We start from the raw sequence: 25,295 nt of genomic DNA, 5'->3' as shown, positions 1-25,295 counted from the left end.
ATCCCCATTTTCTTTGTACATTGTACAGAATTGTGATTTAGAATTAGTCTCTGGATATGCACATTGGCAAGATCTAGTTTGACCATCAAGTAAAAATAATAGCCTGAAGGAAATAATGAAACATACAAGAGAGTTCTTGTTTAATTGTGATTGGAGGATCCCAGTATTCAACAGCAACCAACCTGAAAAGACCTCTCTGAGCCAACCCAAAGTGACATCTTGTTTTGTGAACAGGTTTTAATTGTGCTATTAGGTACATTTCATATTTACAAATGCATAATTAGGAATAATGACAATAGAGAATGTGGGTCAAACAATCAATACCTGCATAGATAGAATGCTTCAATGGATTACACATTAACAATTAGACAATGTAGTGAAAAATTCTCTTATGATGCTTGCCAACTATGTCAAAAGAACACACTCGAATTGTGAGAGTTTCAACATTTCCATTCAATCCTACCTGAAACATTTGACTACAGGTTAACTAGGTTGCTAAATGATGCCATTATAAGGCACACCATTATGTGAATGATACTCTAATTGGAGAAAAGCACTTGATTTGTGAGGTGATGAGATTGCCCTGACTCTCCCTTCGATTCTTGTAGAATGGAACAACTCTCTTGAATACAGTTGCTGCTTTTATTTGATCTAAAATGGTCTTTTAGCTAAGCATCTAATGAAATATGAACAGGAGTGGATTTAGGTCTAAGACTGACTTCGCTGTCATGCTCAGGATGCACCAAAGTATCGATTCCAGAACAAATCAGTTTTATTATTCTATTATTGGCATTTTTCACTTGTTTCTTCTGCTTAGGTTTGATTATGCAATTTGGGCAGAAAAGTTCTGATACTGTATAAAGGAATGATTTAGTTAGCTTTTACCCTTAGAGAACTCTCTAAGAACTTTTTACTTTTTACTGTCAAGCTGTAAAAAGAAATTCAAAGAAATGTCATAATGTTTGCTCTTTAGGAGGCAATGAACTTAAGTTTCTCTTACAATAAGTACCAGACCTTAATATTGCATAATTTTAAAGGTCTGAACATAGATTTCATGGCATAGATCCAAGAATGCAATGAGTCAGAAAACCAATTTACAAGGAGCTTGATTACATATGTATTTATTTGAACTAACTCCCAGAAGTGGTCTACTGATAATTTTAGAAAGACAAAAACTACACTGAAGAAAATCAGTATATAATACTGATTACAGTATTATATACTGAATCAGTATTATATAATACTGAATACAGTAATATATATAGTAATATATATTATCTGTCAAATCGGGTTGATTCTTAGCGACCATATAGATTATCTTCAAGACAATCTATCCCCAACTTGATCCTTCAGGTCTTCCAATGGTTCCAATCGTCATAGCTATTGTTATATATGCTATTGTCACCAACAGGGAGGTTCCAATTTAACGCCTTCTGTATCCTGGAGAAGCTTAAACGAACTGTGGACGTCGCTTTATGACTGCTAAACTTTCTATTCCGCTTTTTTAAAAAAATTAAATTTAAAAAAAAACTGCCGCTTGCGGACACGTTTCGCTGAGATGACGACGATCTAATATTCTAATTAATAGCACCTTCCCGAGCGTAACTCTCCCCACCCCACCCCCCAAAGCACCGGGATTAAAAAGGATTAAACTGATAGCTATATCTATAAACTATAAATTTATAGCCTCCGGAGGGCGCTGCGAGGCCATTTCCTGATTTCCGCTGGGCGCTCTCGCTGCTACGTGGCTTCTCTCTCTGGTTGTTCTCAAACGTGGGAGGGGAGGACCTGAAGAGAGAGAGAGAGAAAGAGAAGTCCGGAAGCGGCTGGCCCGGGCGGGCGCGGCAGTGGCGCGTGAGTGAGTGGGGCGTCTCCGCGCGCGGGTCTCCTTCGGCGGAGAGGGCTTCCCCCCCCCCACCCTTTGGTCTTTGGCGTCCAGAGGGGCAGGTTGCGGCGGGTGGGGGCGTCTCTGCTTCTCTCTCTCTCTCATGCCTACCGGCTCGCTTGGTTTTCGGCTTGCCTGCTGCCGTCGCCGTCCTCGTCTGCTAGCGCGGCGTGGCAAGGCTGGTGGGTGGGTAGCATTAGCTAGCGCTGCAGGAAGGGGGTGTAACTGCTGCTGCTGCTGCTGCTGCTGCTGCGGGGCCTTTTTTGAGTCTCTGCACAGGGGGGGCTTCTGTTTTTCTGGCGCCGGAGAGAGGGACGAGGGTTGCTCGAACAAGCGCCGGAGAAGTCCAAAGTCCACCCCGGGGCTGGGCTTGGCCTGGCCGCGGGGGAGTCTCGCTCTCGGTGCCTCTTTTCGTCCTGTTGACTCCGTGGCTCGCACATCTTGGAGGGGGCTCTGCTTGAGTAGTCAACCCCGTTTCAGTTTAACACTAACGGGTCCTGCCTGTGTGCTTAGTCCGTGCTCTAGTGTCTCTCAATCTCGGAAACTTTAGCTAAACTGATCCAGTTAGCCCGGGCTAAGGATTGCATGCCACAAAACCCGTGAAAACGGAACCTGGAACTAAGGAGAAACTTCTTAACAGTGAGAACAATTAATCAGTGCAACAACTTGCCTCCAGAAGTTGTGGGTGCTCCAACACTGGAAGTTTTTAAGAAGAGATTGGGCAACCATTTGTCTGAAACGGTATTAGGGTTTCCTGCCTGAGCAGGGGGTTGGACTAGAAGACCTCCGAGGTCCCTTCCAACTCTGTTATTCTGTTAATTTCAAAAAAATATCCGATTCACTTGGTATGATTTCACATTGGTTCCTTCCTTATCTTGGCTTGACAGAGATTCAGCAGCTGCAGAGTTCCCCACTGGAAATTATCATATGGGGGGGGGGAGCCTGTTTGTATCACCTGATGAAAAGCAGTGGGCTTCTGCTCTTTAAAAAAAAAAGGATTATAACTTTATCTGCAAGTAATAAACGTTAATTTTACAGTTCTTTTCGGTTTTCCAACACCAACTGTGAAAAATTGCAAGGGATGACATATCAAATAGTTCTGGTGGACTTAAATTCCATAAGGTTAGGAAACTGGCTTTGCTTCCATCCTAGGTCTGTCTCTGGGATATAGTGAAAGATGCCCTCGATTTAAGCTTGGCTTCCTTTTCCTGCTCAAGTGATCACTCGTTTTGAGAAAAGGGCAATGTATGCCTATCTTCTCAGTATATTTCTAGCCCCATTTCAGACTCTTGGTGCTGACTTTAATGTCCTGAACAGTTTGGAGCTGGAATGTCTGGCTGAAGGAATATTTCCACTCACCTTTTTTAGAGAATGAAGTTAGGTGGGTGGTTGTAAGTGACCGAGCCTTTTCAGTGTGATGTCCCATAGATTCTGGAGTGTCACCTACCAGCTTCCCACCTAAGTAAAAATGTTATTTCCCACCCCCCACTAGAAATTAGAATTAATTTCTAAATAGAATTGGAATCTCTCATTATTTCTGGAATATATATAGCTTTATCAGTCGATATGGTACATACCATCTCCTTGGAATAGAGCTTTGCCTCTGGTGACTTTCTTGTCCATGCAGCTTTTGTAAAAAAAACAGTAGAAAAGTTATTTGCCACAGCGTGTTTCTAGGTGCTTTTCAACTTTGTAGTTTGCCCCCTTCCCCCAGCTCTGACATTCCCTAATAGCCACACATTCAGGTTTTAACCAGGACTGACCCAGCTTCTGGGCCAATACGAAGCAGCTATAATTCCTAATGTTTGCTATAGTCTATAGGGTTTGCTTTTTAATATAACCAGCACAGATAGTGTTTATTACTAACATACATTAAAGATACAACAATATTTCAGTAAAGTAACCAGCTAATAATACCGGTATTTGTCTACAGCACTAATATGTGAAACCTGAATCTATTTCCTTAGGAACATAAGTATACTTATCAGATTGGCTGGACGATTTTGCTTCATTGGAAATTATGGCAAAATCTGGAGGAAAAGGAATTAATTTGAAGGACAAATTAGATGGCAATGAATTGGATTTAAGTTTATGTGATCTGAATGAAGTTCCAGTTAAGGAGCTGGTAGGTATCTGTGTTTTATGGCCTGTAGAATAACAGGTATATAACATAATTGTGACAATTATGAAACACGGTAAAAGAGTCCCTGTGGATTTTACTCTGCTAGTCATTGCTGTCTAGGGGGCAATGCTCACCTCCATTTCAAGGGCCATTGAGCCAGCACTATCCAAACATATCTGTGGTCATGTGGCCAGCATTACATCACGGAGTGTTGTTACCTTCCCACCAAAGCGATACCTATTTATCTACTCACATTTTCATGCTTTCCAATTGTTAGGTTGGCAGGAGCTGTGGTGAGGATGGGAGCTCACCCCATTGTGCAATGCTCAGCTTTTGAACCTGGGCTATTGGCTTTCCAGCCAACAAGCTTCAACATCTGAACTGCTGAGCCATTGTACTGCTGAAATACTGTGTAGATTTAATTAGTGTAGGCTTTCCGTTTATTCGCGATATCAGCCATACTTAACAGCAGGGGATCACAAATAAAATGCAACAATACCTGAACAAGAAGAAATTTTCCCACAATCCACATACATTTTCTTCAAGGAAACATTCAAAACCCTACTGCTGTTTTGCTTTCTGTAGTCAACAGCCCAGCATCATGACATGCTTACTGGCTGTTGTCTGAAACTGCACACATACAAAAGGTGCACATGATGGAAACAGGTCAAGAGATTTCAGGTTTCCCCTGAAATCTATTGACTTCCATTATGTGCATCTTTTGTATGTGGATTGTAGGAAAGTTTCTTCTTGTTCAGGTATTGTTGCCTTTTATTTTGTAGAAACTTCTAGATTGTCAAGCTTCAGAAAAGTTTAATTTTCTCAAAGCTTCATATCTTTCAGCTGGTTATGGAACTCCAGATAATACAAACAGAAATCTGTGGCTTTGCCATCTTGTAAAATTTTGTGATCGCTAAAGCTCTGCTCAAGTTCATAGGAGTAGACGGGTGAATTAAGCTTCCTATCCCCTTCTCGGCAGTTTATCTTGAAATTCCTGTTTCCTTCCATGGGAAACAGCAGTCTTTAAACAGGTTGGAGGTGGGATAATGGAAAAGGGCACATGAAAGCACAGTGGGTGAAAAGAAAATATTTGTGATCAGGTAGAGCATGTAGGAATGATAGTATATACAAGCATTTCCACTTATATAGCTCGGTTTAAAAAACAACAACCCCAAAGCCCCATTTCTAATTCATTGACAATCTCATGGGATTTAAATGATATAATTGAATTCTGAATTAAGATATGATCAGGCCATAACTATAATATAGGTAGTCCTTACTTAGCATAATTGAGCCTAGAATTTTTGATGCTCAGTCATTCTAACCATTAAGCGGTCACCATGTGACCTGACTCAGTTTTGCAGCTGTTTTTATGATAGTCGTAAAGCAAGTCACCACAGTCATTAAGCAAATATGTGTAAATCCATTCTCCCGAATGGGCTTTTTCTGCAATTTTGCCAGAAACTGGCAAAAATGTTGAAAATGGTTATGTGATGTGGGATGCTGCAACTGGTTGTAATGCAAGCTGCTTGCCAAGTGCCCAAAATGTGTTCACATGTGATCACATGACCACGGGTGGTGATGGTGGTAGTATGGCAGTTGTAACTTTGAGACGGAGCATAGTATTCTTGGATGGTGGTTAAGTGAGAACTGCCTGTATGGTAAATGAGTATTTTTCACATGTTGCTATCTAATGAAAATGAAAGCTTGCCCATATTATAGAAAATATTAAGTTCTGAAGGTTTCTGGTATCGCAATGTAATATTAAGGTTACAGTGATTTATTGTCAGTTAATAAATGTACGGTATAATTTTTAATTCTAATTCTTTGGCTCTTTTTCAGGCAGGACTTCCAAAGGCAACAGTTTTGGATTTGTCCTGTAATAATCTTGCTACTTTACCGGTGAGTTTCAACCTTATATCTTGGAGGAACTTTTCATTATTGATGTTACACACAGTCTTCTGTGGTAAAAGCAAAGGAGCTTTAGCTGTTATTTTCCGAGATAAGTCCATTGATTATTGGATGCCAGAGTCACTGAAAAGGACAGTGCTAAACAATTTATAGACTGAATTTCTAAGCCATAAATTGTGGTTATAAATCACAGTAGCTGGATACATGCAATACACTAAGCAAATCGAACATGCTTATGTGCCTTAAAAATGTGGTGCAAACCCATATATCAAATAAGTTGGAAGGACGTACAGTTAATCTTTTTTTAACGTACACACTTTCATTTCATAATGAAGAGAAATGACATGCAACTTTATAATATGCCAGCAGATATTAGTGTGAGGGTGACATTAGGCAGCACCAAACTTGTTCTTCATGTAGATTTGCAAATGAGATCCTGTGATCTTAGAATAATAGTCTTTTTATATGACTCTTTTTTTCATAGAGCATGCTTGGTGCATTGTGTATTTCCATGTGAGGTCCCAAGTAAACCACATGGAGTTATTTCTGAGTAGTTTCTTTATTATTGTTCACCTACAAACAGAGTATTCCCAGACTAAAGCAACTATCTATATAGCCATAAATATATTCTGTGAACTGCTAGGGGGAGCGGCATCTTAACCCTCTTCCTGCCTATCAGACTTTCCAAGATCCAGTGCCTCTTTGCCCTCTGGGAAAAAGCTCTTTCCTCCTGCGACTCCACACTACATTCCAACACATCTCTTGGGGGGAAAACATATGTGTCCCAGTTGTGTTCTAACAGAGAATGATAAGAAAGTTTGTGTTCCCATTTTATAAATAGGTTGAGAGAGAAACTGGCCTTTAAGGTCTTTGTATCTCCAGCCTTAGATATCACTTCTCAGTTTTCTAACAGGTCAGTCCTCTGTATCGCTCAGAAATAATTTAATTAGGCTTATTCCTAGAAGTTGCGTGGTTTTGTATTTTATTTATGTTTGGGTTCCAGTCAGAGTTCTGCAGCTTGACCCATCTGGTAAAATTGGATTTAAGCAAAAATCGGCTTCAGAATCTACCATCAGACTTTGGGCGCTTGATCAACTTGCAACACTTGGATCTGCTGAACAATCGATTGGTTACTTTGCCTGTTAGTTTTGCCCAACTCAAGGTAATTCTGTTCTTTTATAACTCTTGGATTGGGGTCAGCCCAGGGGTGAAATGCTCCTGGTTCGGACCGGATCGCCTGATCCAGTAGCGATGGCAGCGGGTGGTTCGGAGAACCGGTAGTAAAAATCCCTCCCCCCTACCTCATGCCCAGCTGAGCCGAGTGATCATCAGAGGCTTTTTTTAAAAAAAATTAAAAGCATTTTTTCTACAACCTCTTCAGCCAAAAAAATGCTTTGAAAAGTTAAAAAAAAAGCCTCTGATGATTGCGTGGCTCAGCTGGGATCGTCAGAGGGTTTTAAAAGCATTTTTCTACAACCTCTTCAGCCGAAGAGGTTGTAGAAAAAATGGTTTTAAAAGAAAAAAAGAAAAGAAAGTTGGCCACGCCCACTCAGTCACATTACCCCCCCCCCACCAAGCCACGCCCACAGAACCGGTAGTAACAAATTTTACATTTCACCACTGGTTCAGCCTAGGTCATATTGGAGATTTTTCTATCATTGTCCAGAAATAAGGGTGCATTTAGTGTATCTGTTCTTATTGTTCTTTCTCTGAAACACTGAGGGCAGAACTAATTAGAATAGCAATAGCACTTAGATTTATATACTGCTTCACAGTGCTTTACAGCTCTCTCTAAGCGGTTTACAGAGTCAACATATTGCCCCCAACAATCTGGGTCCTCATTTTACTGACCTCAGAAGGATGGAAGGCTCATCCTTGACTCAAGCTTGAGCCTGGTGAGATTCGATCTGCCAAACTGCAGGCAGTCAGCAGTAAGCAGAAGTAGCCTGCAGTACTGCATTCTAACCACTGGGCCACCACGGCTCAGAATGCTTCCAAAGAGTAAATCAGGATTCCATGATTTTCCATGCATTTCCTTTTTAGAACCTGAAATGGCTTGATCTGAAAGACAACCCTTTGGATCCGACACTAGCGAAGGTAGCTGGAGATTGCTTGGATGAAAAACAGTGTAAACTGGCAGCTGTCAGAGTAAGTTAATTCACATTTTCTTTTGATGCAATATTCTTCTTTCACCTTTGAGACAGTTTTTTAATATTCTGTGTCATTTTCTCACTTTTTTAAATCCACTCTACAGTGCAAAATATCCCCATTCAAAAATTTTTAAAAATGAACCTTTTAAAAAAAATTACTATAGGTGGTTTTTTCTAGTGCCTTTCTTTCCATATCAAGAGCTGTCAGACAACACTTCCAGTGAGGATGCGGTGAGCTAGATGTCCATGATGGACAGGCACAACATTAGTGTTATGGCCCGCCAGTGGCCAGCAGAGCTGGCAGCAGATTCGGACAGTGAGGAGGTTGGGGAAGAAAGGGGGGCAATCCTGGAGTCTGGGGAAGGCTCCATAAATAGCAGATAAATTCCATCAGAAGGGTTCCTCAAATTAACCCCACCACCTCCTAGGTGGGTGGGTGAGCATCTGCCATCCTTTTGTCACATTTGAGAGAGTACTTGCAAAGAGACATGGCTTCTGAAGTCTATCCAACTGCACTGAAATCCAGAGACGATTCTTGCTTTCCCTAGTTTCAGGGATTGGGGAAAAACAACAAAGGATGAGATGCTATATATCAGCAGTCCCCAACATTTTTGGCACCAGGGACTGGTTTCATGGAAGACAATTTTTCCATGAATTTGGAGGGGGGGGGGGCGTGGTTTTGCTTGCTCGCCATTCACTCCAGCTGTGTAGCCTGGTTTCTAACAGATCATGGACTGGTACTAGTCCATGACTTGGGAGTTGGGGACCCCTTCTATATACCATCTGTGAGAAGCCAGCTGTCAACTTGCAAAGCTTTCAAGTTGCCATGAGCAGGAGGGAGAGAGAATTGAAGTGAATTCCATACATTCTTTCTGACCGCAATCAGAAGGAGGGTGTTAGGTTTCACAGCCAGCCAAAGTGGTTAATTGGAGAATGTGATTTATGACATGGCCAGAGAGGAGGGGAGAGACAGGGTCATAGGGGAACGTAAATCTACGTAGGATCAGTCCTAACTGCATCCGAGTATTGCTGGAATGTTGCTCCTAATAATTGACTATATTTCCTTTGAAGTTTGGATCATGGCTCATGAATTAATTAGGGCATCTTTCGGAAACTTGACACCAGCTTGTCGACCTGGGAAACGAATTCCAGTACATTCTCAATTGTATTTAGGTATCAACGGAGGTCTTTAAGAGCAATTCCAAGCCTCAAGCTGCTGAACTGATTGATTAGATGGCAGATTTTTAGGATGGAGAGCTTAAGATCCACAGCTGAGGTTATCATTCCAGACACTTAGCCAGCCTCTATAAGCTAAGTAAAAGTCTATTTGCATGCTCCCATTAAGCAGGCTTGCTGGATGTTCCTCATATTTGCATATAGGAAGGAGTAATTCCATAATTCAGGGCCTTTCCCCTTCAGTTTGTTTTGGCATCCAGGTGATGATGTGGATAGGACACTTGAGAATTCAATTCGTCCATATTTGCAACTATCTGAACACCTGCTCACTAGGTTGCCCTCAAGGGAGAAGACAGTGACAACTTCAGTTCCTCAGAAATTGTGGCTTAACAGGGAACAACAGGTTCCCTCGTTCTTTCTGCACAGATATTGCAGCTGAGAGCAGTGATAGTAGGAATTTGCTCTTTTCTATGTCTGTCTCCAGAGCATTATTCCATCTGCAGAGAAGATTAAGAGGGGTGCTGGACTTTAGGAAATAACCCCTTGTGGCATTGGAAAAAGTACAGAGAATGATGGTAGCAAACGTTTATGAAATGTTATGGACATCCTTTCTTTCAAGTTCACGTCAATGGTTCCTGCTATCATTCCAGCCTTAATCCAGGGCCTGACAGTTGCATGCACAGTAGCCAGATCCCTACAGGGGTTGCTGGGGTTGGCAGCCTGGCCAGAGGGATACCACTTAAAGAATCAAACAAGAACAGTTATTGACAGATGGTAGTCAAACAGGTTGAGGCTGACTCCAGTTCCTCTCAATCCATGGCCATTGTGTCCAAGGTACGCCTAATATACATTGATTTTTAAGGTGACCAAATTAATCTGTTTTGAAGCAAATATGTTTGCCATAGCATATACTTGAATTAATATTCTAGATGTTCTCTAATACAGTTTTATATTATAGTAATCCATGTAATGTATTGTGGCTTTGATTCCGATGCTTAGGTAATGCTTCAGAAATAGAAGATACAGTACATGTTCATTGGCAGGAAGTGCCTAAGACTTAATCGTATCACTTTTTTAATTTTCCTTGGCACTCAAGAATAAACATCAAGATATTTGTGTAAATGATTGCTGAAAGTTTTGGTACAAGAGAATAATTTAATATTAAATGCTCATGGATCAAATGGATTTTTTCACATTTCAGTTGGAATTGAATTCTCACCAAGGTTGAGGGTTTTGTTCCTTTCCCCTTCCTTTTTGTAATATGTGACTTTGTTCACTTGCTTCATTAATTGGAAATTATTTGCTATGTGGGCATTACTCCGTGTGTTTGTTCTTTATTAGTGGTACATTGTACTCTACACTGCATATGTAGCTGTATATGGGAGTGTCCACTAATGGTTTATGCCTTTGGGTGGAGAAATGAGTTGGATTAAATGGCATTTGGCCTCTCAAGTCTTCTTAGTCTAAGAAATACCTTTGGGACTGGCCAGATTAACTTCCTTTTTGTAAACATATTTTTTAAGATATTTTTCTATGCCTGTAAAGAAAAGGATGCTATCTTTTCCTCCTAGTTCTGTAAATGTAAAACCCAATATATGCGTACCTCCTAATATATGTGTAAAATCTAATATATGTGTATCTCAAAGGTACTGCAGCACATGAGAGTCCTCCAATCTGAATTAGATTGTGAGAGGCAACGAAAGTTACAGAAAGAACAAGGTAAATTTAACAATTCTGTTTTGTTTTGTGATGTGGGCTTTCTTTGGGGAATGACACAACTCATTTACACAGGATAGGTTTTTAACTCAAATGGGGCTTATTACCAGTGAAGCAAGCATTTTCTCACAAAATTGAGTTAACACCAAGCTCTTTGGTATATATTTGTTTTCTGTGTTATAAATCATTATTTCCTATTAATTCTGACTTATGCTACATTCTTATTTTCTAGCATGCTTATATCTGTACTCTAGATCTATCAGCCTCACTTCCTTTAACAAATTAACTCTTTGACTTGCTTGTAAATGTGGATCGAGTGTGGGTTTTTTGGTGTTGTGTGTGGGCTTTCCATGCCAGATGAGAGAGATGGGATGCCCTTCCAAAGGTTAGGAAGGTAACACAGGCATTTTTTCCTCTACCATATTTTTTTCCCCTACAAGCTAATTAATATATCAGTTTAAAAAAGTTATTCAAGATGCATTGATTGCATTTGAGAAGTGGAGATGTTTTACATCAGTATATAGAATGGAGATTATCCAGGGTCAATGCCCTGTTTGAGAGAATGGTTTCCTTCCCATCCCACACTTAATAATTTTATCAAGTGTTCACATGTGGAGTCTTGTAATTCACCCTGTGATGATTCATCTCAAAACTGGTATTGGAGATCAGTTCCTTGGCACTCTATAAATTAAATGATGTAACTGAAGCAAATGCCTAAAGAATATGATATACATTTCTTCTCTTTATGTTGCTTTCCAGTTCACTCAGTATTGCAGCTTTAATTTAAGCCATTATTATGTAATCGGTGAGAAGAACATGAATTGGGAAGTCAAGTTATGTTATGCTTGAGGTCATTCTGCCTTTTTAGTTGGACTAATTGGTAGAAAAATGGAGTACACATGATAGGCAGTAGATATTTGTTCAAACCCAGTGTGGCTGCTATTATATATAAAGGATTATATTCAGTTGCTGACAGATACACACACAGAAAAAGGTGGAGTTTGTTGGTTCAGACTGTTTGCTGGAGTACAAAGGGCAGCTACGGACTCCAAGATACAGTACTTTTTTCCAAGCTGATACAAACACACGCACACACTCACACAGTTAAGGCTGTGGATATAGTTTGTTTTGTAGGATAGAACGGTCATTTGCTGTCTATAAGATACAGTACCCCCCCCCCCCCAAACTGAACTCTCTTGTAGTTTGGCTGAAAGATATTTGACTGTGACAAAATATTAGCATGTTTCAATTGTAAATCCCTTTTGATCTAAACATTTTATATGACTGGGAAGAATCTCAGTCTGCCACGAATAGATTTCTCATGTGTAGTTAGAATGTCTGTCTGTCTCTCTCCCTCTCTCCCTCCATCCCTCTCCCTCACACAGTCCTTCAGTAAACTGTTGATTATTTCACCTAGTCTTGTCAGAGAGGGCATTCAGATGACTTTCACTGGCACCATCCAGGTCATTCTCATGCTTAAGAATGAAATCTGTTATCAAGATCTTGAATAAAAAATTTTTTTCTTACACAATCCCTCACTTCCTCCCACTTCTTTAGTAGGTAATGATTAGTCACAAGAGAGATTAACATTCTTAAGCAATTCTTAAACAATTCAAGCTGAGATTAAAGCACCCCCTTAAAATAGCCGCCTTTCCCAAAGCAAAATTTGGTACATGGCTTTTAAAAAAAATAATAACTACTTTTGGTTATTAGTGCTATTTTTATAGGCTTTTCTTTTGAATTAGCAGCCTTTTACTTCTTAGCTTTGTGTGTGTGTGTGTGTGTGTGTGTGCACCTGAATCTCCTCTTGATTGTGCTTGTTACAGTATTCCTGCCTCCTCCATTATTACATCATTCCTAAATAGAGAACCTACTTGTATTTACATAATTTACAGAAATGGAACTCCTTGACATAATAAATGTACCAAGTTGTTCCAGATGGGAACTCTGTGCCTACCCATTAATACAGATGGACTATTTCAAATGGCTCATGTTATTCCTTATACGTCCTTTCTATTCCAGAGGAGATTTGAGGGGTTCTCTTCATGGTTGCCCCCAATATATTTATTAACTTTCCAGTTACCATTCTGAATTGTCAAATTTCTGTCTTCTATCTAACTGCTGTTGCTTTTGCAAAAGGTTAACAATGGGAGCAGAAGGCTTCTCCTTGACAAACTGTACCATTTTTGTCTTTTCACCAGGGCAAAATTATACCACAAAATCCAGCCATTTTGCTGCTGCGTTTCAGTGGTATGAATTGTGGGGCTTTGAAAGCTGTAAATGTCACGCTGCGGGTAGCACATCCTCAGGTCAGAGGATCAAGAAGCAGCTAGCCAAATGAGGCTTTAGTGCCTTGTGGAAAGATAAAGCTTCGCTGAGTGATAACATTTTTGCAGTTGAAGATTGACACTGCCATTTCAGCATATTTAAACTGTTTTCTGTGTTTTTTATTGATAGTATGGCGTACAGGTAGTCCCCGACTTACAACAGTTCATTTAGTGACAGTTCAGAGTTACAACGGCACTGAAAAAAAGTGATTTATGACTGTTTTTCACATTTATTGCAGCATCCCCATAGTCACGTGATTTACATTTGGATGCTTGGCAATTGGTTCATACTTATGACGGTTGCAGTGTCCTGCAGTTATGTGATCTCCTTTTGCGACCTTCTGGCAAGCAGTCAATGTGAAACTAGATTCACTTAACAGCCGTGTTACTAATCTAACGACTGTAGTAATTCACTTAACAAATTTGGCAAGAAAAGTTGTAAAATGGGACAAAACTCACTTAACAAATTTCTCAATTGTGGTCATAAGTTGAGGTCTACCTATATTTATATATTACAAAACGGCTACTTATTGAAGAATTGATTTGGCTGGTGAAGAGAAGCCATCACCACTACTCTGTGTTCTCAATACTTCCTATGTTACAGCATAGAAATTGATAGACTGGCCTTGCAGGCAACCTTGGTAGTGTAGAATGCAAATACAGGAGAGCCTGTTTGGTAAATGCAGCTTTCTTATTTGAGATAAATTCGCAATATCTGTTTCTCCTGATTGGATAGAGCAGTGTGAAGGCGCAGTCTTCTAAAGCAAATATTTTGGGTTTATGCTCGTGTGCAGAGCTGGAGAAGAAGCGTGAAGCAGAGCGGCAAGCGAGAGAGGCTCAAGAGAGGGAATTACGTAAGCGGGAGAAGGCTGAAGAGAAAGAACGTCGGAGAAGAGAGTATGATGCCCTTAGAATTGCAAAGCAGAAAATGACAAAACAAAGAAGAGAAACGGGTGAAAATCAAAGTAAGAAAATAATGTGCTTGTGCAAAGAAAGATAATTATCTGAAATAGGGAAGAAATTATCACAACTTAAGTTTGATAAATATGCCGTCACAGAAAGACTAACAAGGAGTCAGCACATATATGTCTTTACTAGTCTATAGACAGCTGGAACCCATGGGGTGGGGGGAGATAAATCCAAAAATGGCAAAAAAACAAAACAAAACTCAGACAGCAATCCACACGTCTACTGAGATATTTTATTTACCCCATCTCTTTCTGATACCAGCTCTCAGAACTCAGAAGTAGATTGTGGTTATATAATTTAGCCATAATATTAGCCTTTTATTTTTTTACACCAGCAAGGCTAATACGTTAGCCATTAGGAAAAAAATGCCTATTAAGCTGATATCAAAGCACTCATTCTCTGGGCAGCAGAATTCTTAAAGTACAGAAAGATCTTGGCTGAATATGAAGGTTCTCTGAACTATTTGGGTTGAATTTAACAATCCTCATATGCTTGCCTTGATAGGATCAGTTAAACATGAAGAGTCCAATTAATTTACTTGTTATGCTTTGTATTACTTAAATAGCAGAGATGATTTCACACTGAATGTACTTTGAATTTATAGAGTTAGATCTGAGGCAAAATTTTTCTGTTTAGCATGGAATTTACTATTTTTATTTGGCAGTCAGTTTAATACCACATTCTTGTTCCCATTTTTTGTTTGTTTTACAGAACCCTCTGTTTCCCACTCGTCACATCCACTGAAAAAGGAACGCTCTTGGTCTAGAATTTTGCTGAAGATGTTTCTGCTTCTCCTGTTAGGTGCCCTGAGCACTCTGGCTGTTTGTAGGGTTACAGAGCTACAGCACCAGCCACTGTGTGTCAGTGTGAACACACTGTATGAAGATGCATTAACCTTTTTACCAAGTCGTGAAATCTTTCAAAATATACTGCAGCCAAACTCACAGCAATAATGCTGTCTGAGTTCTGAAGGACTCTTGCCTCATGCTTTTTTTTTTCTTTCCATTAACATAGCCAGAATTCCTATGGAATTAAACTCTGGTGAAAATTACTTTCATTTGTTTAGCAATGGTGGCTTTAAACAGAACAGAAATATGGCCCAGGTCTTCTTTACTGTATCTTTTTTGCAGTTCTTTTTGATAAACAATGTTTTCTTCCTCCAGAGTGGAGCCTTTTTTAGGCTGCAAACCATAGACTTCTGGTCTGTAGAAAAAACTGCCTTTCCAGTGAAGCTAGCTTGTCATTATAAAAAGCTTTACTATGCACAGCCTTTCCATATTATCATTCTAGCAAAGATGCTCATTATGGAAACCATTATACTAGATGGCTAAATCATCCATATAGCTGAGAGCAAAGTTTATTGTTACATAAAGACTCCTTCAAATCCAGTTTGACTCCTGGTGACTTCATGAACAATATGAACATGATTTGCCAGTGCCTTATTTCAAAATGTTTTCCTACTTTTTGGTATAGCTACAGCCTTAATATTCTCTAGAGCAGAGGCCCCCAACCTTTTGGGCACCTGGAACCAGTTGCATGGTTTCACATGCTGCCTAAGGATCTCTAAAATCCTAAAATCCTCTAAAATCCTGATGCCCCCCCTCCCCCTGGTGACATATAATTCTTACTATTCAAAAAGTGAACTCTACTCACGCGGAGGAAGCCTAAAAGGCCATTAACTTGGTTTAAACAAGGTTCCAATTGCCCCCGTTAAAAATCAAATTGCCCCCCTGTGAGGCGTGGGCCCCATGTTGGGAACCACTGCTCTAGATAGAAACAAATACATACTTCTGCATCTGCCCAAATATAATCTTTTGGTAGACATCTACATTCTCTGATTTTGTTGAAGACCAAAGAACAAATTGGCAAGGTTCTATCAATGGTGTACCCAAAGATTAGATGTTATCAGACCATAGATTAGATACATATCTGTAAATTACTGAACAAATTACATTGAGGCAGCCTCAACATGGTAAGTGAAAATTGTATTATGGCTGAACTTAGCAAAAGCTTCTGTCAGCTGTTCTTACGTTTCTTTTGCTACCTGAAGTTCAGCTATTTTACATTTTGCTCTAAAGCAGTCAATTTAGGATAAAACTAAAGCCATTGAAGCTTCTAGATAGATATGTATTAATAAGACTGAAATGTTGAGAATTTAAGAGCATAAATGCGAGTTACAGAAACTTCTGTAACATCTATAATGAGAACCATAGTATTGAAGTGGTACCTGTGCCACCTATCTCTCTAGAAACTATACCCTCCAGATTTTTTTGGGTAATTTCCATTTATACAGATTTTTACAGAGTGCAGGTTCCTGCATTGAGAATCTATACAGTTTAACATCCATTTCAGGAGGAATGTGTGCGAGGGAAGAATGCATAGTTTGGTAACTTGGTTCAAAATGAGGAAAGAGCATGTAAAGCAGATATGCCAAAGTTTGCTGGATGAGGCACTCCAGAATCACTTAGCAGAGCTGCAGTTCAAAAGGTTTTACCTGACAAATGTAAAATGACAAAAGCTTTTACTTGACAAGTGAATTCTTTATAGCCTATACTTACTATGTTCTGAAGAGTGTACACATCTATCTTCAAATATACTTTTTAAAACAATAGTAAATAATACGTTAAGGAAATGAAATGTTTCGCTTACTATTGTTTATTGGAAGCCATTCAGCTCATAGGTTTCAGATAATTTTTACCTTTTAAAAGAGCTCTCTAAAATTTATAACATATTACACAGGGAAGAACTTCACTTCTTAATTTGCACCAAATTGTTTATCTTCATAAATGAGTTTTCTGAAGATTTCCGCAGAGTTTGGATTGAGATCCAAGCAATAGCGTCAGAAAAGTTTAATTTAGAAGAATTATGTTTTTAAAAGTTGCTTGAGCAGAGTTTTACAGAAATCCACACTAAGCTCAACCAGTAACGTCCAGGGAGAGGTCAGGGTTACAAGAAGTCATCTGCAAATAAATCCGTTTGGAGAGGTCTGGACCAACTCGCCTCATCGTTGTTGTCACTCCATCTCCACGACGGATGGGAACCTCCGCAAGAAGATTGTGTCGCTCCTGCTCTGAAGTGTGACTATCATAAGCCTGGATGCAGCCAGAATACAAAACATTATAAGTAAATGCACATGTTCTGTTGGATAGTTCATAATTGTTTTGACACCTACGATAAATGTCTCGGGCAGAAGATGGAAAAGGAAAGTAGTGTGAAATTCAATTCCTAGCTCAGAAGCAGCAATTTTTCCAACTTCAAGTCATTCCTTGGAAACTGGTGACATGTAGTCTAGAATCACATATGCATAGCTGACTAACAATAATGGGACCAACAAGTTAGGTCATCTTTTTAGGATGATACTATATCTGCTTGCTTAGGGAATAAGCTCTCTTTAAGCACAATTAAATGTAACATCTGCGTAATTACCGTACATAGGTAGTTCTCAATTTACAACCATTTGTTTAGTGACTCTTCTAAATTACACTAGCACTGAAAAAATGACCTATGACCGCTTTTCACACAACTGTTGCAGGATCCCCATGCTCATGTAATCAAAATTCAGCTGCTTGGCAACTGGTTCATATTTATGAGGGTTGCAGCACCCTAAAGTCATGTAAATCAACTTTCGTGACCGTCTGACAAAGTCAATGGGGAACTCGGCAACTGTGTTACTAACTTAACAACTGCAGTGATTCACTTAACAACTCTGGCAAGAAAAGAGATAAAGTGAAGCAAAACTCAACTGTCTCGCTTAACAACGATTGGACTCAAGTGTCGTATGTGGAGGACTATAGTTTTGTCAATGGTTCTGCAGAATATATGAAATCCAGCAGAATATATGAAAAATCAATTTACTTCCAAAATCTAGGTTTTCTATGTGAAACAGCCTTTTTTTCTTGCACCGTCTGAGAATTTCAGCATGAGATTTTGAATTTCTTTTCTCTTTTCTTTTTTTCTTTTCTTTCTTTCGGATATGAATTGGCATGCGCACATTGAATATACCTTACTATAGAAATGTAAAGCCTTGCCTGCATCAGAAGCAGAGGAGAAGGGTACCGGGCTACAATGGCATTGGCCATCTCCAGACTGACTCGGTTGAATTGCTGAATCTGTCTCTTCCATACCTGAAGCAGTCCCTTTCCAGTACGATCCACCTTCACACCTCTACACCAGTCTCCCTCGAGGCAGAAGGAGAAGCTGGTTTTATTTTTTTCCTTTCTACAAAAACGACAAGGAAGAAATGTGGCAAAATATTGAAATAAACCATCTCTTGTGATGTTTCTGTTGCTCTGTATGGAAATAAGCTAGAAGAGGGGATCTTCATACAGATGCAACATTTGAAGTCGGGCACTATGTTTGATGGAATGATATTTCAAGGAATCGGATTGCTTCAACAGTTAAGCACAAGATAGATTTCCAATATGGGCTAAACTCGTCTCTTTTCTACAACATCGGGCAAACACATGCTTCATTACTGTACCTATATCTTAATTGCTATATTTTGATGTAAATAACCCTTTCTTAAAACATCTATCTATACTGCGCAGTGAGACCAAGACTTTCCTTGTGAAATGGACAAAGATGATTGAGGTAGAAAATTAGAAATGAAATAAAGTGGGAATGAGCTGCAGATTACGGCAAATGTGCCAGGAATTCACATAATGTATTTATTTAATGGATTTTTTAGGGCTGCCAACTCTAACAATTGAGTAGGCAGTATACAACAAAGAGAATAAACAGAAAAAAATAGCTAACTTTAAAAAAGCAACTCAAAATATAAAATAGAAACCAAGCATGACAATGAAACAAAGAGAGATTGCTCAACTAGTGCTCTGGTGGCTCAGCAGACTAATTAACATCCACTTACATCTGCTGCCTGCAATTACTGCAAGTTTAAATCTCACCAGGCTCAAGGTTGACTCAGCCTTCCATTCTTTCTAAGGTAGGTAAAATGAGGACTCAGATTATGGGGGCAATAAGATGACTTTGTATAAATATACAAAAGTATGAAGGTTATTGCTTAACGCATTGTAAGCCGCCCTGAGTCTCTGGAGAAGGGCGGCATATAAATCAAATTAAAAAAAAACAAAAAACTGGTCACAAATGTCTGGGGAAAATGTTGTTTTTAATGGCTTTTCTAAAAGTAATCATACTTGGGTCTTAAAAAAGGGAACCTGGAGCATGGCCTCCTCATTGGGGTATATGGGGTGAGCAGGCTCTCCTGGGAGAAGGTCTTATATCAAGTACGGCTTTAATGCTGATAACCAGGGCTTTTAATTGCACTTGGAAGCATCTTGGGAGCCTTGGCTGCTCATGGAGTAGCCATATTGCATAGATATAATAAACTACACTGATCACTTCATACACCATTGCATTCTGGACCAACTGAAGATTCCAGGTGCTCCTCTAGTGCAGCACCATGTACAGATGGTGCAATAGCTGCAATGGCTGCAATAGTCCAATCAGGAATGATTAAAGCACAAGTGACCATGAGCAAATCCTGTCCAGGAATGTATGCAACTGGTACACAACATAGCCTTAGATATTAAACATATACTCTTTGTTAACTCACTCACTTGAATGGGGCTTCAGCCACAGCTTTCGTGAACATACTAGCAAATTCTCCAAACTCCTTCCAGCTTGCAAGCACTTGAACCTGGACACCTGTGTGAAGCTGCAGCTCGACCAAAGCCTGAAAAAGCAAAGATGAAAACAGGCTTATCTTAAAAAAACCCGAGAGAGACACTAAACATAAGTTACTATTTTGTAATAGGTGGCACTATTTCCTTCAGGATGGTCACTCTGCCAGCTCTTTTGATCCAAAAACATTTGCCTCTGCTCACAGTAGCTCAGAACGTAGCAGGGGTGAAATGCTCCCAGTTCAGGCGAGTAGGTAGTGATGGCGGCGGGCAGTTCGGAGAACCGGTAGCAAAAATCCCTTCCCTCCCCCCCCCAGCCTGCTTACCTTAGCTGCTGGTTGCAACACCTGCCTTGCTTCCCTTGCTGTAATTCCTGCAATCCATTGCATCAGTAAGCAACTGAATCTCCCTGCCTGCAATCAAGCTCATCGGTGAGCAGCTCTATCTGCCTGCCTGCCTGCCTGTAAGTTTTTTTTCCCCTTTGGGAGCTTTAAAAAAAGTTAATTGGGGTTTTTTTTTAGTGGTTCTTTCTTTAGAACTAGCCATTTAAAGTTTAGGAAGTTTTAAATTTAGCTGCTTTTATATAAAAATAAAAATAAAATAAAATATTTGTGCAGCTTTCTGAGATTTTGTGTGTTTCTGTAGTATTTTACTCTAACTACACAAACACACAAAATCTCACAAAGCTGTGTATGGAATTTTGTGTGTAAAGTGTGAAAGTTGGTTTTTTGGACTTTTTGTGGCTGTGTGAGGTTCCTGCTTGTTGCAGGGGCCATTTTGGGTCTAGCACAGCTGCTTTTACATTGTGGGTGAGCCAGTTGTGTTGTGTTGTGTGTGCGTAAAGTGTGAAAGTTGGTTTTTTGGTTTTTTTGGGACTGTGTGAGGTTCCTGCTTGTTGCAGGGGCCATTTTGGGTCTAGCACAGCTGCTTTTACCTTGTGGGTGAACCAGTTGTGTTGTGTTGTATTTTGTAGGTTAAAAAAGGGCAACAAAGTAACTTGGCCACGCCCACCTGACCAACAAGCCACACCCACCCAGTCACCTGACCATCAAGCCCCACCCACTAATTAAGCCATGCCCACAGAACCGGTAGCGAAAATTTTTAGATTTCACCCCTGGAACGTAGTTATCCTTTTGGGGCCTGTATATTCTGCTGTCTTTTTGAGTATGGTTTTATAGGGCAGCCTTTTCCAATTCAGTGCCTTTCAGTTGTGTTCAGATCACAACGCCCCAAATTCTAAGCTAGCATGGCCACTAGGGAGAGCACCAGATCAGAATGAACAATTCTGTGATTAGGATGAATGGGGATGGAATTAAAAATTTCCTGAAATCTAGAAAATATCTGTATAAGTGGTGTTCTTTTATGATTTAAGCATGCCATTTTAATTCTAAACAAAAGCAGATTTTCAAACCCATTCAATTGCTGTTTGGCCAGGGTTGCTTCTCTAATGTCTGAACGTCATGATCTCTGGCATATCTGTCTCCTTTTTATCCCCTATGCTTGGTTTCCACTCCATAACCACTCATCCTGTCTTCCTTGCTGACTGCATCCTCAATCTCCTCCTTCAATCTGTGCATCTGAAGCCCTGCCTTATTTAGTTTAATATTTGTATTAATATTCACTGTCATTGCAAGGAGAGACCTTTCAGGGTTCACTATTAGCCTCCCTTGGAGATTGAAGCCTGATTTGGCAGCAGAAAAACATCATTTCCAGAAGAAGTGATCCCAAGGAGGAATCTGATATATGGCCGAGATTGCCAGCCACACAACCCTCTGCACCAGGTTTACTTACTTCTTCCACATCTAGTCTAGACAACTGAGAAACTGGAGTTGCCTTTTCTTTCCGTTTCCTTGGCTTGCCTTCCTCCTGTGCCTTGCTGCTACTTTGCTCTGCTTGCTGCAGCTTCTTGTGTGACGTGGGTTTCTGAGAACTGGGGACACAACCAATTCATTGATGTATAAACCTTGGGTTCATTTCAAGGAGATGGGGAGACCATCTCAGCTTTTGAAACTATAGCTCTGCGCGTGGATGGGCAATGTCTGAGGAGGTGTTAGGGGATTGTGGTACTCTGCTCTAGAACGTCTTCCTGGTAGAAGTATATTCCCAATATTTTAATGTCAGCTGCTGTTGAAGCTGCATCTTTTTATCTGGGCCTCCTCTGAGAGGTTAATCATAGTATCTGCCTAACCAAGCCAATCTGCAGGGTGGGTACACTCTGGATTACTTTAGTTAAACAATGCTATCTAGTGGGACCCCAGGACTGTGTCTTCTGAAATGAGGTTCCCTTGAGATTTGAACAACCCTCACCCTTATGAGATTTCAGAGACTGAGTAGGAATTTCTTCGGTGTGGCCTGGCCTGTCAAGAACAGAAAGTATCTAATTTAACCGATGTCTATATATATTTTAGCAATGGAAAGTAAGATTTCAGAAAAGTAAAAGTAAATTTTAACCTGAAGTGTTTTTCTAGTTCTGTTACCGCCAATGACAGCGTTTTCCCAGGAATTTTCTCTGTGATTTTCGCCACAAAACTCTGCAGTGTTTCAGTAGGACCTTCCATCCTAGCCTGCAAAAATGCAAAAGGACAGAAAGGAGAGCCTTTAGCTCTTTGGACTGAAGCAAACATGTGTAGCCATTTAGACATAGCTCAGGTGATTTCTCTAGCTAAAACACAAGAAATGCCTCGGTGGGCTACTCCAAAGGATCATCTTTTCCAGCATTTTGCATTGCACCAGTGTTGACCCAACACACTTGACTGGCTCATCCTGAGAACCAGAGTTCGTTTTCACTGTGGCTTCCCAGCAGGAGACATCAAAAGTGTGATTCAGGAGATATTCAGTCACTAGGCCTGGTGTCCACTGAGTGCCCACTCCTGTGGAATCAAAATGCAATGCCCAAAGGAAATAATGAAGGTACAAAGCAGTGTTTATTAGACAGTACATTCTGGAGGGAGTCTCCTCCAAAAGAGGAGACAAAAAGATTCATTCATATTTATACACAAGAGCTGAGGTGGTGCAGTGTTTAGAGTGCAGCACTGCAGTCTACTTCAGCTGAGTGCTAGCTGCAGTTTGGCAGTTCAAATCTCACCGGGTCAAGATTGACTCAGCCTTCCATCCTTCTGAAGTGGGTATAATGAGGATCCAGATTGTTGGGGGCAATATGTTGACTCTGTAAACCGCTTAGAGAGGGCTGTAAAAACACTATGAAGTGGTATATAAGTCTAAGTGCTATTGCTATTGCTATACATGTCAGAAAGGAGACGAAAATGCTGCATGCATACATGTCCATAAATAAGAACATAATCAATCTCAAGATTACTTATTGCCCTCCTGCTGTCTACAAATAAATTTTGGATTACTTCCTGCCCTTCCTCAGATTACTTCTTACAGGGAATAATGGTTTTAGGAAAAAAAAAACATTTGCATCTTGAAATTCAAGGGTTGCAATGGAATGTACTGATAAAAACTTACAATAGGTCACTGTAAAGCTAAATGTTGCAAGCCCAGATTCTTTGTTTTAAATCCTTTCCATTCTAGTGAAAACTGATTTTCTCCATGCTGCTCCCTGAATTTGTCAAGTAAAAGCATTGCAATTGATATACCCATAAGAAGGACTGGTCCGTTTTGCAGTCATCAACTTTTTATAATGAATGAGAACATTCACCGTCTCCGAGTCTCCCTACTCTTTATTTCACCATCTGAAATCTGAATAATTATTTTAAAAACACATGTTGTGTGTTGTATTTTAGAACAAGGGATTTTTTGTTTTGTTTTGCGCTTTTAGTTGGACATTGCTAGACCGATCTTACCTGCTTGCCGTTATGAATCATTGCAATGAAGTCTGGGAGCAGCACTGGCACTAGGACATTGGGTTCTTCTATCCAGTTGTCCTCTTCAGCCTTCAAGCCAAAGCATAAATTTAAAATAGGAAGGACAAATATACAAGGACAGCTACTGTTAGTAAAAAGAAACAACAATTAGGTCATGGCCAGGATTCTTTCAGAAGAAAAGATTAATCAAGGAAAATCAATTACTTTAATCAAAACCACCCATCATAAGACTGCGGGGGAAGACACATACTGTCATACCTGTGTTAGGCCTGTTTTCCTTCTCCAGGTGATGCTGCAGGGCACAGTTTGGCTCTCAATCACATAGCTACTCTCCATTGACTGCAAAGCAGCAAGGATCTCATCCGCACCATTAATCTGTAAAAGACCTATTGGAGGCTGAGATTCAAGATGGATCCCTAAGGAGAAGAACAGATAAGAAAGCCAAGGGGGGGAAAAAAACACACCTGGGTCTAATACTATTTGAATGTGTTTCAGACACTGCTCTGGTCTTTGAGCTTTGAGAAGTTGGGCCAAAGCTGCTTTCCTCTGTTTTTCTTGCTCCTGCAGCTGTTTCTGTGATCCTTGCTCTTTGCTCTTCTGCAGGGCAGCCTGGCAAGCTTTGTCCAAACCCTGATGGTTCTGTCTCGTACTTGTCTGAAGAGGAAAGGACTTCAGGCATATTTGACGGGTACCATCCTGTATCTTATTATCAGGGATGCAAACTGGAATCTGGGGCAAGGATTGTGGCTTAGCATCCCATGAAGATAGCTCCTGATCACCGTCTGAAAGTTCCCAAGTGCTGGGTGCCACGTTTTCTTGGAGATCTGAGCCAGCAGGTAGTGGCTTCTGCCAGCAAGCGGGCACCAATTCTTCATCACTGACACAGGGCCTATTTTGCCCAGTGGACTCATGGCCACTCTTTGTTTGGATCCTAGTAAATGAAGGAGCAGTTATAGAGGGTCCAGCTACCAGCAACTTCCTTTGGAGCCTTTCGGCTAAGGGGACAAGCATTTCCTCCTCCTCCTCCTCACTCTCGCTACTGAGCTGCAGTCTCACGTCTGTAGAAGAAGCCATCTTGACTGAATTGCACGGACCATAGGGCTTTTTCCTGGCAGGTGAGCAAAGGAATGAATCCTCTGAGTCTGAGCTGAAGAGCACAACTACTTGGTTCTCAGGAGAAGGTCGAATGCTGTTTTGTGGGTCAGGAGGAGGTTTGTTTTCAGAAAAGAAAACTGGTAGCTCCTCACAGTCACTCTCATCCAGTTCTGAGAACATGACGTTTAGCTTCATGCACTGAAGAGACTGCGCTAGGTTGGAGTGGCATCTGAGGAAAAGAAGTGAACAGTTGAATTCAACAACAGGAAGTTCTCCCTCTTCAAAAGTCACATTCCCTCAAGGATAATTGATCAGGGTCTAATGCTAGAAAAGTGTCGAAGCCAATTGTGGAAGAGGTCAATCAAAACCAAGTCACCAGACCTCAGCATTTATTTGTTCCTTCTATTCTCCTGCCCAGTGTACTCCTGCATGAGGAATAAACCCACTCTGCCTACACTTCTGAAGTCGGGATAAGGAA

At 40.3% G+C, this 25,295-nt stretch overlaps 2 protein-coding genes across 3 annotated transcripts; one reads left to right on the top strand and one right to left on the bottom strand.

Moving 5' to 3' along the window:
- Window positions 1-1,780: 1,780 nt before the first annotated feature.
- Window positions 1,781-15,231, top strand: LRRC59 (leucine rich repeat containing 59). Of its 2 annotated transcripts, none has more exons than XM_070934652.1 (8): window positions 1,781-1,854; window positions 3,853-4,010; window positions 5,850-5,909; window positions 6,922-7,080; window positions 7,962-8,066; window positions 10,891-10,963; window positions 14,082-14,252; window positions 14,968-15,231. In XM_070934652.1, exons 2-8 carry the CDS (start codon window positions 3,906-3,908, stop codon window positions 15,207-15,209), a joined length of 915 nt encoding a protein of 304 aa, XP_070790753.1. In that variant the 5' UTR covers window positions 1,781-1,854; window positions 3,853-3,905; the 3' UTR covers window positions 15,210-15,231. The 2 variants fall into 2 exon arrangements, with proteins under 2 accessions (XP_070790753.1, XP_070790754.1); XM_070934653.1 differs by lacking the exon at window positions 1,781-1,854 and adding an exon at window positions 2,838-3,007.
- A 1,793-nt stretch (window positions 15,232-17,024) lies between these two features.
- Window positions 17,025-25,012, bottom strand: EME1 (essential meiotic structure-specific endonuclease 1). Its single transcript, XM_070934651.1, has 8 exons — window positions 24,187-25,012; window positions 23,981-24,108; window positions 23,702-23,791; window positions 22,347-22,459; window positions 21,687-21,825; window positions 19,833-19,948; window positions 18,285-18,474; window positions 17,025-17,348 (listed from the first exon to the last, which is right to left on the bottom strand). Exons 1-8 carry the CDS (start codon window positions 25,010-25,012, stop codon window positions 17,172-17,174), a joined length of 1,779 nt encoding a protein of 592 aa, XP_070790752.1. The 3' UTR covers window positions 17,025-17,171.
- Window positions 25,013-25,295: the final 283 nt, after the last annotated feature.

Source organism: Pituophis catenifer, unplaced genomic scaffold, assembly GCF_029215685.1.
Source record: "Pituophis catenifer annectens isolate HBS135680 unplaced genomic scaffold, rPitCat1.0.hap2 SCAF_2, whole genome shotgun sequence".
Classification (NCBI taxonomy): Eukaryota; Metazoa; Chordata; class Lepidosauria; order Squamata; family Colubridae; genus Pituophis; species Pituophis catenifer.
This window is presented reverse-complemented; position numbering and strand designations above follow the sequence as displayed.

Bases quoted from the DNA above. Each gene is read 5' to 3' on its own strand.
- LRRC59 (XM_070934652.1), top strand. From the start codon at position 3,906: ATGGCAAAATCTGGAGGAAAAGGAATTAATTTGAAGGACAAATTAGAT. The intron at 4,011-5,849 runs GTAGGTATCTGT...GCTCTTTTTCAG, and splicing joins AAGTTCCAGTTAAGGAGCTG to GCAGGACTTCCAAAGGCAAC. The intron at 14,253-14,967 runs GTAAGAAAATAA...TTTGTTTTACAG, and splicing joins AGAAACGGGTGAAAATCAAA to AACCCTCTGTTTCCCACTCG.
- EME1 (XM_070934651.1), bottom strand. From the start codon at position 25,012: ATGAAGCTAAACGTCATGTTCTCAGAACTGGATGAGAGTGACTGTGAG. The intron at 23,792-23,980 runs GTATGACAGTAT...TTTGGCTTGAAG, and splicing joins GGAAAACAGGCCTAACACAG to GCTGAAGAGGACAACTGGAT. The intron at 18,475-19,832 runs GTGAGTGAGTTA...TCGTTTTTGTAG, and splicing joins GTGGCTGAAGCCCCATTCAA to AAAGGAAAAAAATAAAACCA.